The sequence below is a fragment of the Ruditapes philippinarum genome, unplaced genomic scaffold (assembly GCF_026571515.1).
Source record: "Ruditapes philippinarum isolate M1 unplaced genomic scaffold, ASM2657151v2 ctg1989_1_1_1_1, whole genome shotgun sequence".
Classification (NCBI taxonomy): Eukaryota; Metazoa; Mollusca; class Bivalvia; order Venerida; family Veneridae; genus Ruditapes; species Ruditapes philippinarum.
In genome coordinates this window covers 208144-226396 of record NW_026861408.1, presented here as the reverse complement: position 1 = coordinate 226396, position 18253 = coordinate 208144, and the positions used below count along the sequence as shown (strand labels likewise).

General features: G+C 31.1%; 2 protein-coding genes across 2 annotated transcripts; one reads left to right on the top strand and one right to left on the bottom strand.

The window, feature by feature from the left end:
- Positions 1–568: 568 nt before the first annotated feature.
- On the bottom strand, positions 569–9064 carry LOC132715535 (mediator of RNA polymerase II transcription subunit 19-like). The gene is made up of 6 exons (XM_060698548.1): positions 8832–9064; positions 5790–5946; positions 4789–4888; positions 4207–4312; positions 3539–3688; positions 569–2594 (listed from the first exon to the last, which is right to left on the bottom strand). Exons 1-6 carry the CDS (start codon positions 9022–9024, stop codon positions 2581–2583), a joined length of 720 nt encoding a protein of 239 aa, XP_060554531.1. The 5' UTR covers positions 9025–9064; the 3' UTR covers positions 569–2580.
- Positions 9065–9203: 139 nt separating this feature from the next.
- LOC132715536 (vitamin K epoxide reductase complex subunit 1-like protein 1) lies at positions 9204–17899 on the top strand. Its single transcript, XM_060698549.1, has 3 exons — positions 9204–9506; positions 12565–12674; positions 15117–17899. Exons 1-3 carry the CDS (start codon positions 9325–9327, stop codon positions 15353–15355), a joined length of 531 nt encoding a protein of 176 aa, XP_060554532.1. The 5' UTR covers positions 9204–9324; the 3' UTR covers positions 15356–17899.
- Positions 17900–18253: the final 354 nt, after the last annotated feature.

The following is an 18253-nucleotide window of genomic DNA, read 5'->3' as shown; positions in this document are numbered from 1 at the left end:
TTTGCCCATAAATACCTGATAGGAACTGGTGTGCCACGATTGGTTACTAATACATGTATATACACTGTGAGCTGTGTTAATTCCAATTTTTTAGAAAAATGGTGCTTAAATTGTCCAATTCAATGAAAATTCAAGAATTATGTTGCTTTTGAATTTTAATTATTTTTATTTATTGTTTTATTCAAATACATTTCACAAAAATAAAAAATAAAAAAAAGATATTTAAAATAAAATGTATAAATAATTGTTGAATTAAATGGCAAATATACAAAAGATGCAGTAATGGTTTCAATGAACTATTTCATGTAAAGATAAACAGGCAATATACATCATTATACTTTGATTATTTTTAAATTCAGTTTCAATCATTACCATTTGCTTTAAAACATACATATACATTAAAGCTGCACGCCTCCTGATATGCGGATAAACTCCAGATGTGTCAGCAAAACTGATTTGAAAAAAAAAATCAAATTTCAAACATTGTTTAAAAAAGTAGAAATTTGCATTAAACATATTGCATTCAATTTTTAGCTGATTCACTTCTTACATACCACATTTATACCCATTTATTTCAAGATTTCAGGCTATTTTCCTGCATATTTTGCCATAATTTTAGGTTTATTTATGTGAATTGTAAGTGCCTTAAGCTAACTTTGATGACTTTGTTTGTTCGTTTGACATTATGTTTGAATATTTCACACAATTCCTTAATTTTCATAAAAATTAGCATGAAACTGTAGGCATGCCACTTTAAATTTTTCTAAAATTTAGTGCATATCTGGAGGTGTGCTGCTTTAATATATTTAGTGTTTTCATTGAAAAAAAAATTGATGGTCTTACTGTTATCCTACAGTCATAAATGTGATTCTACATGGTCTTAGACCTTTTGTTATTATGCATATGTAATGAAATGTAGAATTTTTATAAATTTTAGCATGTTTTACGACAGTTACAAATAAAATATTACGAAAACAAAAACTTGTTTTTATCTATTAGGGTTGCTCTTACATGTCACAGTACATTAGAATTAATTATACTGCACATTTGTAAGGTCGCTTTTTATTGGATAATCATGACGTTTTTAAAGTTTTATATACAGGGCTGCTGTTGATTTATGAAGAAACCTTACTTTTAAGTTTTTATTTCTAAAAAATGATGCTTGCTGAATTATAAATTTATTATAAACATTTCAGATAGGTTATATGACAGTATATAAATGGTTGTTAGTGGCTTGGGTTATATTTCCAAAAGTTCATTTATATAAGGCCATATAACATGCCAAAAATCTTTAGAACTAATAATATACATGTATATTGAGTTATTGTACAAATGTTACATGCTCTAATTCATGTTACATCATATATAAAAGGCCTATACAGTCATTCCATTATCCAAACTCTTAGCTCAATAGGGAGCGCATCGAGTTTATAATCCCGGGGTTGCTAGTTTGATCCTGGTCAAAGGTGACATTTCCGGGAGACAAATAATCTAAAAATAAATTTGTCCTATTTCCACGGGATGATACAAACCCCTTTGCCAAATCTAAATAATCTTTTCCTCCCCATTTTAAAAGAAAACAAATTCAGTCCAATCCCTGCAGCAAATCTCTGTTGAGCATTAACCCATTTACAACAACAATAATTATTAGTCCCAAAATTTCTAAAAAAAATCAACAAAATCAAAATCTTGTCTCCAAAAAGCTGCCAAAATGATTTAAGTGTTAAAATTTCTGAGAGAAACTTGCCTGCTCTGACTAGTTTCTTAAAAGGAGAAATAGATTATGACATTTTTAAAACTTAAGTAATCGTATTAACAATGTAGTTTTTCAACTTTTTAATATTTCTAAAATTTCCAATGCCAAAGTTTCCCCTAATTTAAGCCCAAAATAGCTTGAAAGGCCCTGTAAGGGTTTAATGGTACATTTATATATATAACAAGGTGACCTTCAAAAAATAAATCTCCAGGTTCCTTCTAGATGGATCTAAATTTGTGCCAGTAAACACGCCAAAAGAAGAAAGTTTGCTCCGCAGTTGATGCCAGGAGCCAGTAATTGTATAAAGAGACATGTCTAATATGTTGTTGCCATTGACAACTGACAGCGGGAACCTTGAACCTCAAACCCCATCAAAGGGTATCACCCCATAAAAGGCACCAACAGACCAAATATTTATGACGTCAGTCTGTAAATGAAGGTGTTACAAAGTACAATAAGTTTATTCTTCATGAAAAAATTTTTTACGGAGCTTTTGGAATGACAAAATTCATAATATAATAATTTAATTACTTCTAATACACTATATATCTTGTACATTTTGCCCTTGGCCCCTTAGCAATCCCAAAGATAACATAATATGTCCATCCTTGAAAAAAACAAGCTGTAGTCCCATAGACTTTGCAAAACCATATTTTCGTGTCTGCTCATGTAAGGTATTAGCACGAATGACATTAGTTAATTGCCTGGCTGAAGTTGTCTTGTCTGTATAAATCAGATATAAACAAGATAGACATGTCTTCACAGCAATGGCATACTTCCTCCATAGAGATCTTTACATTCTTATAATCTCAGTCTCAACAACTTCATGACATCGGATCTAGATAAAAAATAGGAAAGAAACAATATATTCATTACTTACCATTAAACATTTTTTTTTATTATACATGTAGTAAAAACAGAAGGGGCAGGGTGGTTAAGGTCCCTGGATTTCAATCACTTCACAGCCTTCACCCTGATTATTTTTGGTCCAAATCCCACCAGGGACTGAATGGTTCAAACCCCACCAGGGACTGAGATCATTTAATGTGTCAAAGCTATCCAGGTAACTTACATAAGTTTTATAATTCTACATCGATGACATTATGTCTGAAATAATGACTGATAGATACCTCAAGTCTTCCTCAACCAGAAAAGTTGAAAAGACCATATGACCTAATGATATTATGACCATTACAGTGCCAGCTTGGCTTAACAGCAAATCAAAAAGTATTTACAAGGATTACAACTAAATAAACAATGATTATTTCATCAAAGACTTGATGTGAAACAATTAAATCCCATTTAAAACTGTTAAGAGTGAAATATCAGCATCAAATTTATTTGTACATGTATATACAATAAACCAATTTAATGAAATGTTTAAGCTTTGTATCTGATGAGAGTTTAGTGTTAAGGGGTGGAATAGCAGATAATGAAAGCAGAAAAATGACATTAAAGTAGTAATTATACTGCATTCAACCAAAGCATCAAAATATATCATGCCCCTTACCAAGCCAATGACTTTAATTGTGAATACAATATCTGTATGTATACTGCTCATACCAATGAGATTATTTGGTTACTGAACTATACATCTGCTAATAGCAATTTTTTCTACCCATGTGCACATAGCAGACCAAGATTAGCTAGCACATCAATACTATCTCATCATGGTCTGTGCTCAGGACTCATTTTAAAATTTTACCAAAATATGATGAATGGTTTCATCCAGATTGAAAGATGGACAAGTCCATTTAAGATATTTTAGCATGGTAAGGTTACCTTCATCTTTGTCCTTGCCTTTCTTCTTCTTGTTTTTCTTTCTCTTTCTACCACTTTCTTTCTTTCCTGATGGTTCTTTAGCACTACTTTCTTCAGTTTTACCTGTCTTTTTATGTTTTGCTGGTTTATCGTGAGCATCTGATGCATTTTCTGTATGAAAAACAAACAAAACTTGTTACAATCTATATATTGTTTGTTCATTTAGAAATTATTCATTCCTACCAAAACCTATCATAACTCAAAGGTACAAAGTTAAGTTGTCTGAAGTCTAAAAATCTGCTTCTTTGCTCAAATTCATTAACATTCAAAAGTCTGTTACTCCAAAATTGACAATGTTACTTGTCACTGTTGTAATATTTCTTTTCCAGATAACCAGAAAACTCATGTAACTTACAATTAAAATGCAAGCAAAGCATTGGATAGTGAACTATTAGGCTCTTAAATAGGGGAATGAAGTTTCAAGCCATTCCCTTCAGTAGTTTTGATGATACCAACTTGCACGCAAAAACTTTACAAAAGTGTGACACCGACCCCTGGGTGAGTACAACTGATCTATATTTTCTTTGACTTATCAAGCTTAAAAAAAAGCTAACCCCACCCCCTCAATCCCAAACCAATCCAAAATGACAATAGTGACATTAGTGCTACAGGTATTTACAAGTTTTTACCTGTTGTTTCTTGTAAGGCTCCATTGGTTCCAGATTCACGTTTTCTTTTATGTTTATGTTTCTTTTTTGTCGGCATTTGACTCATAAATCTGTACTGCTCCGGTAACTGAAACAAAATTTTTGTAAAGCATGTTAAGTTTTATATCTGATTAACCTTATTGAAAGCATTTTTTGTAATAAAATTAAAAGTAACTTAAACCCAAAGAACATTTTGTAATATCTGAAAAATGAAAATTTATCATTTATTTATTGAGGCTGCTTATAATGAAAGCTTGCAGCATATTTGAACAATTTTAAAGTCTGCTTCCTGATATTAATCAGTACTAGTGTTAAATGAGGAAACATGGTTGTGACCAAAGTAAAGCTCGATCCCACAATCCCTGGGTTAAGAGGCAACCATCTTAACCACTAAGCCACCACATCCTTGTGTATTGTTTATTTTTGTACTTGACAGCTTAACCACAAGGTCACAAAGTTAAGGCCTTACATGTTTTGTTTATTTACATACTTAAGAAGAGCTTGGTTATTACTGACTTAGGAAATAACTTGAACCATATTAGAACTGTAGATTTATCAACTTACTGGCCCAGGATGAAGTCTAAAACTGGTCAATGCGGAATTTGTAAGCGGTAAAATTTCCTTTCCAACAATTGGGGGTTTCTCAATCAAAGAATGAAGTGAGCTGAAAAGAAAAGTAATAACAAAAGTTACATTACTGATGTCAATAATACCTTTACTTCATGGACATTACAGTCGAAAAGCTTTTTAATGCTGCATCTTTGATCTGCACATTTTAATGAAGGGGCTATGAAAAAGTGTGGCAGAAATATAACCTGCCAACACTTTCACCCACTCCCAAATGCATCTTCCTTTTTTGATATGCATGAATAATTAAGTTGGTTTTAAAAGTGTGAACTTGGTGTGTGTGTGTTTTTGTATGTTTTTTTTCCTTGTTATTGCAGAAATAAACTTCCTGCCAAAATAAGCAATTCAAATTTATAGTATTTTTTTCATTCATTAACATACGCAGGTCGGATTTTTTTCTAATTGGATAGTTAACATTGCTTAATACATACATTATACATGTATTATAAAGTTTAAAGGCACATTATCCCTTAAAAATCCAGTAATATTATATATATAAAAATGTTAAACATGTGTTTATAATGAATTTTATTTTAGAGCATGTAACATGTTTTATAACTGAAAAAAGTAGCGCTGAATGTGAAGTTATGTGTCATAAAGGTAACAAAATGTAAACAACATAGTATTACTATTAGACTTCCGTACAAAATACTAATTCACTATAATTATACCACTTGCTTACAGTGCGAATAAAGCAAAAGCAGTTCATCTATGTGACAAGTGAGTATTTTTTGAACTTTAACAAGATACCAAAAATAAAAAGTTTTTGAGAAATAAATATGATAGCATTTTTTTTAGGGATAATGGGCCTATAAAATTTAGCAAGTTCTAGAAATTACATACTTAGAATCGAAAGAAGTAAACATTACCCTCTTATAATATTATTCAGAAGGTTACAGACCTAAGAACTTCAAAGGGAGTGTAGAATAAAATGTTACCTGTTATCTTGTATACCGGGAGCATCTATATACCCAGGCAAGTGTGGCAGGAAGGCACTCAGTTCTTCTTTCCCCTTTTTATTACAGAATTTGTTATAAGTGTGCTCTAGGCCATTAAACTCTACAAGATTAGTACAGCCTGTGATCTCTGTCTTTTCTGCAAAACAAAAGAATGCAATCAGAGAAGCAACACAAACTTTAGCGTATCACCATAATGTATGATCTAATTACAAAATTGAAAAAAAAAAACATCATTTGGATTCTTATACCTTGGTACTTTAATTAAATTAATTTTATGCAATTGTAAATTTGTTATCATGGCAGTTAGTAAGTTACATTGTAATAAGTAACATTTGTTACTAACTGACAAAATCAGATCTTGAAATAAGACCAATTCCCAGACAGTACCCAGTACCCATTCTGTTATTTCTACACGGCAGACAATTCCCTCCCCTTTTCTTTAACAGCCCACACAACACAATTATCTCAAGTATTTTTATCAGGGCAGAAAATGCCCCTCACTTTTTTCTGTTTTTTTTTTTTTAAGTTATTATAACAAAGTCTTGATGTGATTTCACATTTATAAAAATGTCTGATTTTATAATTAATTTTCCTATAGGTTACAATTAAAGGTCTTAAATCCTTTCAGAACATCCTTGCAAAAAAAATTAATCATGCCATAAGCGTGAGTGGTCAATACACCTTCGATATGAACTAAGTAAATAACCAAGGTAAATCCAGAGAAAAAGTAGAAGTTGTTTCCCTTATCTTCAAGTAAAATCGATATCTCTTATGCTAAAACAATACAAATTAAGCCGTTTTAAACCACTAGTTTGTTGTGATTTAATGTCCGATTTTAAAATTTATAACATCAAGGAAAACTTTTGGATCTAAGCTACATCACAGTATATACTTCAACACATCTTTTGACACCAAAGTAATAAGAAATTAGGCAAAGCCTATGTACAGGAAAGTCGGTTAAAATAATCGTTCATTTTTTATTTTACATGCAATTTCCATTTTAAAGGTTTCATCCTTATTTCATGGACCGTTTTCACTCAGAACACCTGGAAGATTATTATTCATCCGAAAAGTTGTAATAATTGTTATCAGAATACCCCTCCTATCATCATTGAGTTACATTCAAAATGGCAGCACCCAACTAGATATGACACTAAAATTTTACTGATAAAGACAGCGCTGAGATCCGACCATATTATTTCTTTATTGCACTAGTGTAATACGGGGAAGTCAAAGCCGGGCTTTGGCCTGCCTGGCTATAGACTACATGTGTGTTTATTTAAAAAGAAAAAAAAGGAAAAAATATGTAGAATTTTATACCCATCGGCACAATTTTCAGTGTTATTTCTTGTTGGGTGCCATAACACAGTATTTCGATAATCGACTAATCGCAACTTTCCGACTTGCAAGGTAATGATAAAAGCCGAGGAATTCTGATTGAAAACAGATGGGCAGCCATCTTGGATGGGAACCATACATTTAATAGAACAGGAAACCAGAATTAACGGAAGCAGTGCATAAAATACAGAATGGCACTTTTAAAGCAGAAAATGTAAAATAAAAATTAATTATCATTTTAACCGGCTTCCCCGTTCATAGGCTTTGCCTAATTTTAGATTATCGTTTTTATTAGATGACTTTATTACACCCCTGCTCACAGGTACTTGAAACCAACTATTTTTAATGTTTTATATAGGCTATACATGTATACTATAATAAGACTAAAGATAGACAAGGGCTGCCATGCATGTCCATAATATTTGCTGTTAACAATTTTGATTCCACACAATGTATCATCAAAACCAATGTTTTTCACATAGTTCATATATCTATCGTTCAGGAAATATCATCTAAAGTCTTTCTACATATCACAATTGTCCGCGGCAGGGATGGGTACCATTATTTTTAAAAGTAATTAATTAATTATAATTAAAATGGAAACATCCCAAATTACATTATAATTACAAGAATTTTCACATTGTAATAAATTAATTACAATTAATTATTTTCTAGTTAAACTGCTTTAATATGAAAATGACATAGTTACAAAGCACACCATATACAGAAAAATTTATTTTCACTTTGAAAACATTAAATCGAACTCATCAGTCTATTTTCTGTTCACAATGCCTTGTTACATTTAACGAAATTTGCGCTGATTTTTATGACCTGCATTTGCTAAATCCAAATACGTTTCCGATCACAGATATATAAACAATGGATAGGAAGCTCCGAAAATAGACGACAGTCCGATTCAGACCCACAATCTTTTGCGCGCTTTGGTGATAATCAGGCTTACCCGCTAGTCTCCGATTTTCCCGCTATCGTTTAACTTCGGCGATATCCGTGAATTATTGTTTACATTGCCAACATGAATTTTCATTAGATAAATATTTTTGTGGAAAAGTATGTTTTAAATGTTTTAGAATAAATTACTATTGCTTCTAGCTTATATAAGTAAAAATTGTTAGTCTTTTTTGTTGATGTACCTCCGGGAATTCAATATATATGGCGGTATTTTGGCTACTTTTACCAAGAATGCATCAAATCTCGCGACATATGATATCTTGCAGGAACAAAATTCCACCGATACTGACTGTAACTGTGTGATGTCACAGTTTCTTCTCCATCTTATATTTAGCTCATGTTTCGGATAAAAAATCATCTGACCAACGTATACATAATTATTATAATGTACCTTCAATACACTTGTTTTTCCCTGCAAATTAGTCATATTATAGTATATAGCCTATATAGAACATTAAAAATAGTTTGTTTTAAGTACCTGTGCTCCTGCTCCTTGGTTAAGGAGATAAATGGACTAGATCTACTTCCCTTATTTACTGACAAACATTGATACAAAAAATGATATTAATAAAACAATAAATGGAAGTTTTTTATACGAAAAAATTATAGGAATTCTTAAAAAAATATAATGACTGAAAGTATTGACATTTGGACGTTTAACGGAAGTGACAAAATTTTAATTTTCAACAGGTTTCTGTTTAATGATTAAACTACCTGAAATTGGCATTTCTTTCATGAGGTAAAAAGGTCCTGAATGAAGAACTGATGGCACTTTTCCCAAACTTATTGTAGTCTTTAAAGTACCAGATGAATCTGGTCTTTGATAAGCAGGCGATACTGAGCCACGTGGGCTTGACTTCGGGGAAATCTGTTCTGGTCTTCGCATTTGCTCATTCATGATGTTCATTGTCCACCATGTTAATTATGATGTAGCTTACGACATCAAAAATAATAAAAGTAAAATAACTTTACTTGAAATAAATAATAAGAGTGCCTTTCAATATGTTAAATGTAATTTGAAAAATGTGTTTATTATGTTTGTATATTTCGTATTTTCCTTTTATCATTTATTCTTAAAGAAAATAAATGTTAGAAGCGGCTTAAAAAAATTCAATATGGCAGCTCCCATGAATGTTTGAGAGACGTGTCAACACTGGCCTACTTATTCTGAGATTTCAAACAACTGTTTGCGTGACAGTGAAATAAGATGAAGTCAACTTTGAAAACACCACGTTCTGTAATAGTCAGTACAGTTATAGCTTGTGTTTTGGGGATTTTATTATCAATATACGCGTATCATGTAGAGACAAATATTCACAGTGACCCAAGTTTTCGTGCGTTGTGTGACATTTCAGAACACATGAGCTGTTCAAAGGTGTTTTCTTCACGGTAAGTGTTAATGTCATTTTGTAAGAATTTAAGAGTAAATCAAATTGTATAGAATTTGACATTTTTTACCCGTTTAGACCTGCTACATACAGTCATCATTTATAAGTTAATTATAATATATGAGAATACATGTATATATATTTTCTTCTGTTAAGATGAATATGCCAAGAAGACCATAAATAAAGGTGCTACTTGTGGCAGGATAGTCAATTGTTATTTAATATCAAAAGAACAAAATTTATACTATAGATGATACAGAACCATTGTAGTTGTATATGTATCATTATGTATTTGAAAACATTTAGTACAATTTTATTTGTATGAATATTTTGATTTGACTAAAACTGTCTTAGCTGTCTGATTTGAGAGGTAACTCAGACACATAGATAACCCTGTCAGACATTTCAACAAACAAGCACATGATCTCCCCTGCAGGCTGTGGTGATTTAAAGCAACTCCAGATTCATGCTAATTTCCATGAAAATTTTAAAAATGTTTTTCAAAGTAAAATATTATGACATGATTAATATTAACACATTGCAAACAACGCTTAATCCACGTTAATTACTAAAAACAGGTGAAAATGAAATTATGTTAAAAAAGCCCCTACCAAATAAGTCATGCAGTAGAAATTTAGTGATATATACAACAGTATCGATTCAATCATTAATTACACATAACATGAAAGTTATTATTTGAATCTCAATAAGTTAATATCTTAGTACACTTCCCAAGTTTGATTTGGCTTTAATACCTGAAGGCAAGCATCTTTAAACTTTGGTTTTTAAGTTTTTAATAAGTGTCAAATTACCTAAACTTATTTTGTATATCTCATTCAGAACCTTAAAGAGTACCAGTTTTGACTTTCATAATTAATTTTTGAATTATACCATAAAGTCTTTGAACCCAACTTTGATTAGGTCAATAGGTGGGGCAATAACGGCTATAAAATAATCCAAAAAAATCTGGTCAATCTGTTGGTCAATATTTTAAATATACACTTAGATAGTTAAGATATTGCAAAAAATATGTGATTTAATGGCGAAGTTATCTCTCCAACCAATGCACTATAAATTTATTTTTAGAACGCATCTCAAGATTTTTTAAATGACAGCCCCTACAAAACTTAACCCATTACTTCATATACACGCCTTTTTCACCCCCCCCTTTTTGTTGTCTCAAATGATGAAAAAATGCCTTATTTAGGCCCCAAACACTTGTGTTTGTTTGAGAAATGTTGTTTAAAAAAGTGACCTCTTTTTCGGCGCGGCCCCCCAACCAAAAGATACATCAGGGGGTTGCCAGAAGGGGGATGTGCCCCCTTCTGTTTGGGGGGTTTGAAGGGTGGCGAAGTCAACGCAAAATAGTGATTTTTGGCAATTTTGAGATGTCCCCTCGTTGCCATGGTAACAGAAAATTTAAGCATGAGCATGTTGTTGCAAGGGCAATGGTCCAGTCAACATTTGTGCCAAGTTTGATTAGTGTTGAAGCAGTTTTTATAGTATTATAGCAATTTGAACTTGTAACGGGAGACTTTTCAATGAAAACAGCCATTTTTCACAAAATGCTCATGAAGTAATGGGTTAAGAAATAAACTCAAACTGGTTAGACTTAGAGATATATTTTTCATTGATTTCTTAGTCAATAAGCTGTTGTTTCCTTAAGCAAGGAACTTTACACTCAATACTGGTTGGCCTGTGAACAGATTCGAGAGTGTGTCAATAAACTTATCAAAAAAAAATTAAAAATTCTGATACTTAAGGCAGAAAAACAGACTGTATTTTAACAACTTGAAGAAGGGATCAATAATACCAAAACCGGTAGTTAATAAATAGAAGTTACAAACCACCTGGTTTGTTTGACATGTTGTTCTTCCCTCCCCTTTATTTCAATCCATCAAAAATAATGTCTGTATATGTTGAAATAAATAGGAACTTTAAAGACTTCTTACCAGATACATTTACTTTGTTGTTTACAGTAATAAGGTTATGAAAAAATAAAAATATGGTATTGACTTGTCATTGTTATTTTTCGTGAAATGGTTCTGGGAATACAAGTGATCATTACAATAAAATTGCTAGTACTGCAAATATAATATTGTATAACCTTAATGCACACCATTGTTTATGATCAATATATTTTTTATGAAAAAAAGATGAAGTGTAAGTTTAAAGGACAAGAAATGCTTTTGCAGAGACATTCTATTAATTTCAAAGTATAACAAGAGCAAGTTATTGATTATGCCATTTATAGGCTTCCTACCAGACCTTTGTTGTTTTAATATTGACACACTGTGAACAAAAATGAGAAGTGCGATCAAAACTTTCATGGCAGATGCATTATTGTAGTTGTTGTGAGTCTATAATGCCCTGGCAGTGATTTTTTTTGCATAAAATAGAAGCCAAATGATAGTTGTAAAATTTTCCTTATTTTGTGATGCTCTCACATTAAAGCTTAAAAGGGTGGCACATGTGTGTGTGAAACCATTGGGGGTGGGGGAGGTTGTGATGTCATTTTAGGGGAAATTTTATGATTTTTAAGCACCTAACGGTACTATGAAAAGATAAAAAGGTGTGCTAATTTTATTCAAGGAACATTGATTCATAGAATCTGAAATAAACATGCATGCTACTTGTATTTTGTTTTTGCCTACTCATTCTGTAGGTAAAAATATAATTAATGATAACTATATATACTCTGCATCTGTGGCCGAGTGGTTAAGGGTAAAGGCTTTTGACTTAAAACCACTTGCACCTCACTACTGTGGGTTTGAAGCCTGCCAGCTTGCTTGAGGTCTTCAGTCACAAGTAAAAGCTGGAAAGTCGCCATATAACCTCTTTTGTGTTTGTGTGAATGTATATAAATAATTGTTATGGCTGATGCTTTAAAAATTTCATGAATTTGAAAGCGTTACCAAAAATTTCTACAGTAAATGTAAATATTGATACAAGTAATTATATTAAAATTTCTTTTACAGTGCAGGCTGATATTTTGAGAATAACATGAATTCAAAAAATGAAAAATTTCTACATAAAATATAAAATATAGAAATTTTCAGGTATGGCACAGGGTTTGGATTGTTGGAGCATATTGTAGGAAAGAACAGCACATTGAACCAGCCCAACAGTGTATATGGAGTGATATTCTACGTCATCATGATTTCACTAGGTATATATATTATATTACAATCAACCTTGCCATCTTTGAGTAATAGACTTACTGCGAAATTTAAGAATATTTTGGGTTTTTTCACAGCTAATTCTGGGGTACAAACAAACTTTTACATTACATTACAGCTTCAAAATTAAGCGCAACAGGTTCACTAATCTATTGTGACAGATAGTGCACTGTAAAGCTACTGGTATAACCGTAAATCTGAGTTTGTTTGTACCGGGGATAAGCATGGAAAAGCCCACATTTGCCAAGTTTCAGATAACATCTATTAAACCTGAACCTGCTGAATTTATGTAAAAGACTTACCCAGTTTTTATTTTGAAACAGTCCATTTGAAAATTGAGGGTAATCATTATTACTATAATTAGAATATAAAAAAATATGCTTTCAAAAGTAGTAAGTCCGAGAGCATGGAAGTGCAGGCTGATCTGGCTCTATACTATAGGCAAAGGCTTAAGGTTTTAGCACCCTAATGCATTACCTCCACTTTGAAGAGTATTCAAATAGGCTAGAACTACTGTTAACTACATTGAAAATGAGGGCCATGGGTTCAATCCCCAGAAGGGTCAACTTTTTTTTCTTTCTTTTTTTCTTTTAACATTATTTATGTATCTCTCATGTCCCATTTGGAAAGAAAAAAATGTTTAATTTTGATTTTTTAATTTATATAGGTATTTATTGGCTAAATTATGCTAAATCTAGTAATAAATATGGTACCTGATATTTTCAATGTGTAATATAATCAAAACTAGACGGTAAAAGTATTTCATATTTTACAAGATCAACCAATATACTTTTTTAAAAATTTAGGGAAACTTTGAAAACAGGCACTCATTTGGGTAAATTTTAAGAATTTTTTAAATTAGGCTCCCTAAGTAGAAAAATGGTCAGACACGTGGTAAAAATGGGTGGGGTAGGGTAACATTTTTATACAGATTTCATAAATTTTAAGTAGAAACCATAATTTTGCTTATTTGGATTGTTAGCTGAATGGTACTATTTGTTTCTTACCAAAAATTAATGGGAAAACATTTTTCATTAGAATGTTATTGCAGATTATTTAAAGGTTCCTACTTTCTAAAAAAAAGGGCCCTCATAACATCCTAGCTTGAGTTCAGAAAAATGGTCATAACTTGATTTCCGTACGGTAAACTTTGTTTAAATTTTGCATACAGGTGTACTTTAAGGTATACATCTGACTTATGATGTCAATTTTTTAGTTCCTGATAGTGCCCATTAGGGTCCTAATACCTTAATAATCACTTGGTAACAACAGGTTTTGAGTTTTTAATGTTTTTCCCTTTCTTCATTATGTTATTAAAAATTTGTTATCTAGCCATAAAAATTCACTCAACCGTGTTAATAATCTCTGAACGGGACATCAATGCAAAAATAAGCCAGTATAAAAGATCATAAAACCAGTATCTTGCTGTTACTGAAAATGATTAGCCTTTGCCATAAGTATTAAGCCAGGCCAGTATGCACATACATGCAGTCTGACACCAGGCCTCAAGGGTATGAAACTCTTTTTCTGAGTTCTGTCTCAATTCTCAGGTTTTTCATTGGTCAGTGAACATTCTGTTACAGTTTCTTACCAATCAAATACCTTATATCTGAGTTTGAGCTTGGAGAATTTCTTTATCACTTTGACCCCAGGTTCTATACTGACCTTGGCAGCTCAACTTTTGTATTTTGATATTGAAACCTTTAAAAGGTTGGACTGATAAAAATTTATAGCTGGGAAAAGTCATTAAAAAAGTTCAGCAGGTAAAGTGCTGAATTATTATACATGTATAAGCAATCAGTTAGCTCTGCATTTTTTCGATAATGATAAAGAGCGGAATACGATACTCTACCAGAGATATTTTCATTTTGATTTAGACAAATCACATTCTAAAATTGTTCTAAACTGTTTGAATCTCTTACATTAAATTTATATTCTGTTTTCTTATACTTTAAATAGATATGGGTACATTAAATTATATTTAATTCAGTTTAACTATTACTAAAAATATTTTACTCATAATATCAAATTGGGTGCATAAATGTAAGATATGGAGGATATTCAAGTCTCTTCAATAAATACAGGATTTATTTTCATCGAGTGGTTTGAAAATAAATATTTCAGGGGTGGAGTGAAATAGGATAATTTTAATACCAGAAGATGTAAATAAATCCTGAATTAATAGAAAAAACTTGAATTTTCTGTTATGAGTCGTAAGAATTCCCTTTTAATTTTGTGTAATAGCTGAATTTAGAAGTCAAAGTAGTCTGGCAAGACACCAGTGAAAATACGGAAAATATGTTGCACTGTAGTGAAAAATAAATTTTTACAGTGAAAATATGGAAAATAAAAATACGCATTTTATTTCATCAATACTTCTCAATATTTCATTTATAGGTATATAATAAAAATTTATTTTTTTCATATTTCAGCTACAAGGACAGAATACAGTTTAGTTTTAATTCAGTTAATCACAGCAATATCTGGCGGCCTCGGATGTGTGTACCTGGCCTACATTCTAATGTTCGTTCTCAATGACTTGTGCGTGGTCTGTGTATCAACGTACTTTGTTAACTTTGTGTTGATAATTTGCTCAGTCATCAAATACAATGCCGTTAAAAACATGGTGGTCGTCAAGAAAGAAAAAAATGGCAGAAAGAAAGCAAATTAACGTACCTGAATTGGCTGTAGATTGTAGATTTTTATACCAAATATTAATATAAGATATTTACAGCGACTTTAATCTAGTCGTGCAAATAATATATTAATCCAGGTACGAAAGAGATTCATGAATGATAATTTTCATATACATTGTATTGTATTGTACATGTACTTTATGATTTTCATATGTATTTTTTAGAGCATGACTATGTAAATAACTGACAAATTAACCAAATTAAACCATTTCCATATCATTACACATATTCTTGTGTTTATCCATCTCCCTATACATACACTTTTCTCCACATTATTGTAAGGATTCAGTATGTGTACTATTTATTTGTGAGGTGTTGATTTTTTGAGAGGTGATGCTTTTTATTGAGAGGTGATGCTTTTTGAGAGGTGGTGAAGCATTTTTGAGTAACTCAGATATGAAAGTTTATATATTGTTTTGTAATTTTGTTGTTTATGTGTATAAAAAATTGATGAACAATATTAATTAAATAAGTTTATCTATCAATATTCTTACAATGTTAACATGGCATCTTGTGTTTTTATTTTATTTTCGAGTCAGTTGCAAATTATAAAAACAATTATGACATTTCATTTCATTCCAGATTTCAAGTTTAATTAATATTTTAATATGAGTAATATCTTTTGTTGAAGAGGTTCAAATATTGTGCTTATTGATACATGTAATTATATGGATTTTATCAGAATAAAAAATCTCTGTATCTGGTGTATTAATACAAATTATAAACTGGAAGTAACTGGATTTTTTAAAACTCATTTTGCTTGTTTTTTACCCAATCAACAGTTTCTTATTTTTAGCTCACCTGAGCACAGATACCTTGGATATGACCTTTTGTGATTGCATAATCTCTTTTTGTATGTCACGGGTCTCTAAAAACATTTTTATAAATCAAATGGCTGTAAGTCAAAAGAAGTCCTGCCCTTCAGAACTTTTATATATCCACCTTTTACCTTTGAAGGTGAGACATAAAGATCTCTTAGGCCTCTTGCTTATGTCTCATTAATGAATGAGTTTTTGTTTTTTTTAGCTACCACATGATTTGTAATCAGCATGACACTGAAAGCTGGTTAGTGCAATTGTTTATGATTAAGTAAATTTATTTTATAATGACGGATTCCTTTTTTATATACATGTATTTTTGTATACATATATTTTTATAAACACTGCAGGGACAATTAATTGAATTCCTTCTGACAGATTACTTATAAAATTTATTTCATGTTTTACAAGCCCTATGTTTGCCATTTTATCAAACATTTGATTTTGCTCAATTTATGTTATTTATTCTTGCTTTGACAAGTCAACTTGAATATTCATCCCAACAAACAGGCTTTCTGAAGAAGTGAAAAAATAGATTGAAATTGTCTTAGAATGAAATTCAAGTTGACAAGTATAAGCTTTTTGCTCTTTAAAGTTTCAATATTTTAATGTATTTTGACAGTTTATTTTCAATATGAAATGTTGATACAAAATTTTATCTATCAATTAATAATGCTTTCACATACAGTACATAGAATTCAACCTGTATGACTAACAACATTGTATTTAATTTATGTATAAATTACTATACTGATTCACACTTTTTAACTGCCATTTTTGTTCCTATAAAAAATTATCTTAAAATTTTAGATTAAAGACTCAACATGCATTTGTGGTAGGTTACTTACGTAAATTACAACAGACTGACGGACGGACAACCAAATAACAATATATGCGGAAATTCTTTCGGGCTTATAAAAATGTTAGCCAAAAATATTTCGACAAATGAAGAAAATGATAAAAATAATCATTACAAAATAATCTTGAAATACCTTTGCATTCCCATAACAGCTAACATGCAGTTATATGCTATATAGAAAAAAATGCATTCACAGTACTGGCCTTGGACTCAGTGAACAACTTTATTGTAACTCATGAACTTTTTATGCAAGAATAATTCAGTTTTGTGACAAAGATGTGCAGAATTTATGAAAGAAAAAAACCCTAAAGGAATACAAATGTAGATCAAACAGTTGTTGTTTAATCTTTGTCATGCCAACTGCAACTGATGGTACACAAGTGACAAGTGCAGACCAAGATTAGCCGACACTTTGTGCAGTCTGATCAGGGTCTGTTCTGTTTTTGCTCTTCAGTCAGTAGTTATGTTTTAAATATTTCCTAAAATAATTGCTAGATTTACAAGCCAATTTTAGATAATTAGCGAGGTAAAAGTTGAAATGTGTGTATCAGTATACGACAGGTGTCATTTATATGACAAGATACTCATTTGCATAATACATGTACTGACTTTTGATACAATAGTTTTGTTAAAATACTTTAATTTTTAAGTAGTCTAAGACTACTAGTATTTGACGAAAAATAAAAATTGCGCTGTCCAACACTCTGTGTGTCACAGGGTTTTCAGAAAGCCCCTTATTACATATTGTTTCATGTGCTGTTATTTTTGTGTTCAATATTTGTAACACTATAGTGCCTTTTTGAATGTCCTTTCATGTAGACTTCAATAAAAGATAAGCACTGGCTAGATGTTATGTTCTCTTTCTTGACAAGACAATACAACACATGTTCTCCTTCTAACATTACAACACAAGATATCATGTTTTCTCTCTAGACAATACAACACATGTTCTCATATAATGTTCTCTTTTTAGACAATACAACACATGTTCTCTTTCTTGCATTTCAACACAAGATATCATGTTCTCTTTCTAACAATACAACACATATATCATGTTCTCTTTCTAGACAATACAACACATCATATTCTCTTTTTAGAACACATCATGTTCTCTTTCTAGACATTACAACACATGTTCTCTTTCTTTCATTTCAACACAAGATTTGTTCTCATTGTAACAATACAACACAAGATAT

Excerpts from the sequence above, each read along its gene's own strand:
- LOC132715535 (XM_060698548.1), bottom strand. The coding sequence starts at position 9,024 with ATGAACATCATGAATGAGCAAATGCGAAGACCAGAACAGATTTCCCCG. Across the intron at positions 5,947-8,831 it reads GAAAGAAATGCCAATTTCAG|AAAAGACAGAGATCACAGGC; the intron begins GTAGTTTAATCA and ends TTTGTTTTGCAG. Across the intron at positions 4,889-5,789 it reads CCCGGTATACAAGATAACAG|CTCACTTCATTCTTTGATTG; the intron begins GTAACATTTTAT and ends TTTTCTTTTCAG.
- LOC132715536 (XM_060698549.1), top strand. The coding sequence starts at position 9,325 with ATGAAGTCAACTTTGAAAACACCACGTTCTGTAATAGTCAGTACAGTT. Across the intron at positions 9,507-12,564 it reads TCAAAGGTGTTTTCTTCACG|GTATGGCACAGGGTTTGGAT; the intron begins GTAAGTGTTAAT and ends AGAAATTTTCAG. Across the intron at positions 12,675-15,116 it reads CGTCATCATGATTTCACTAG|CTACAAGGACAGAATACAGT; the intron begins GTATATATATTA and ends TTCATATTTCAG.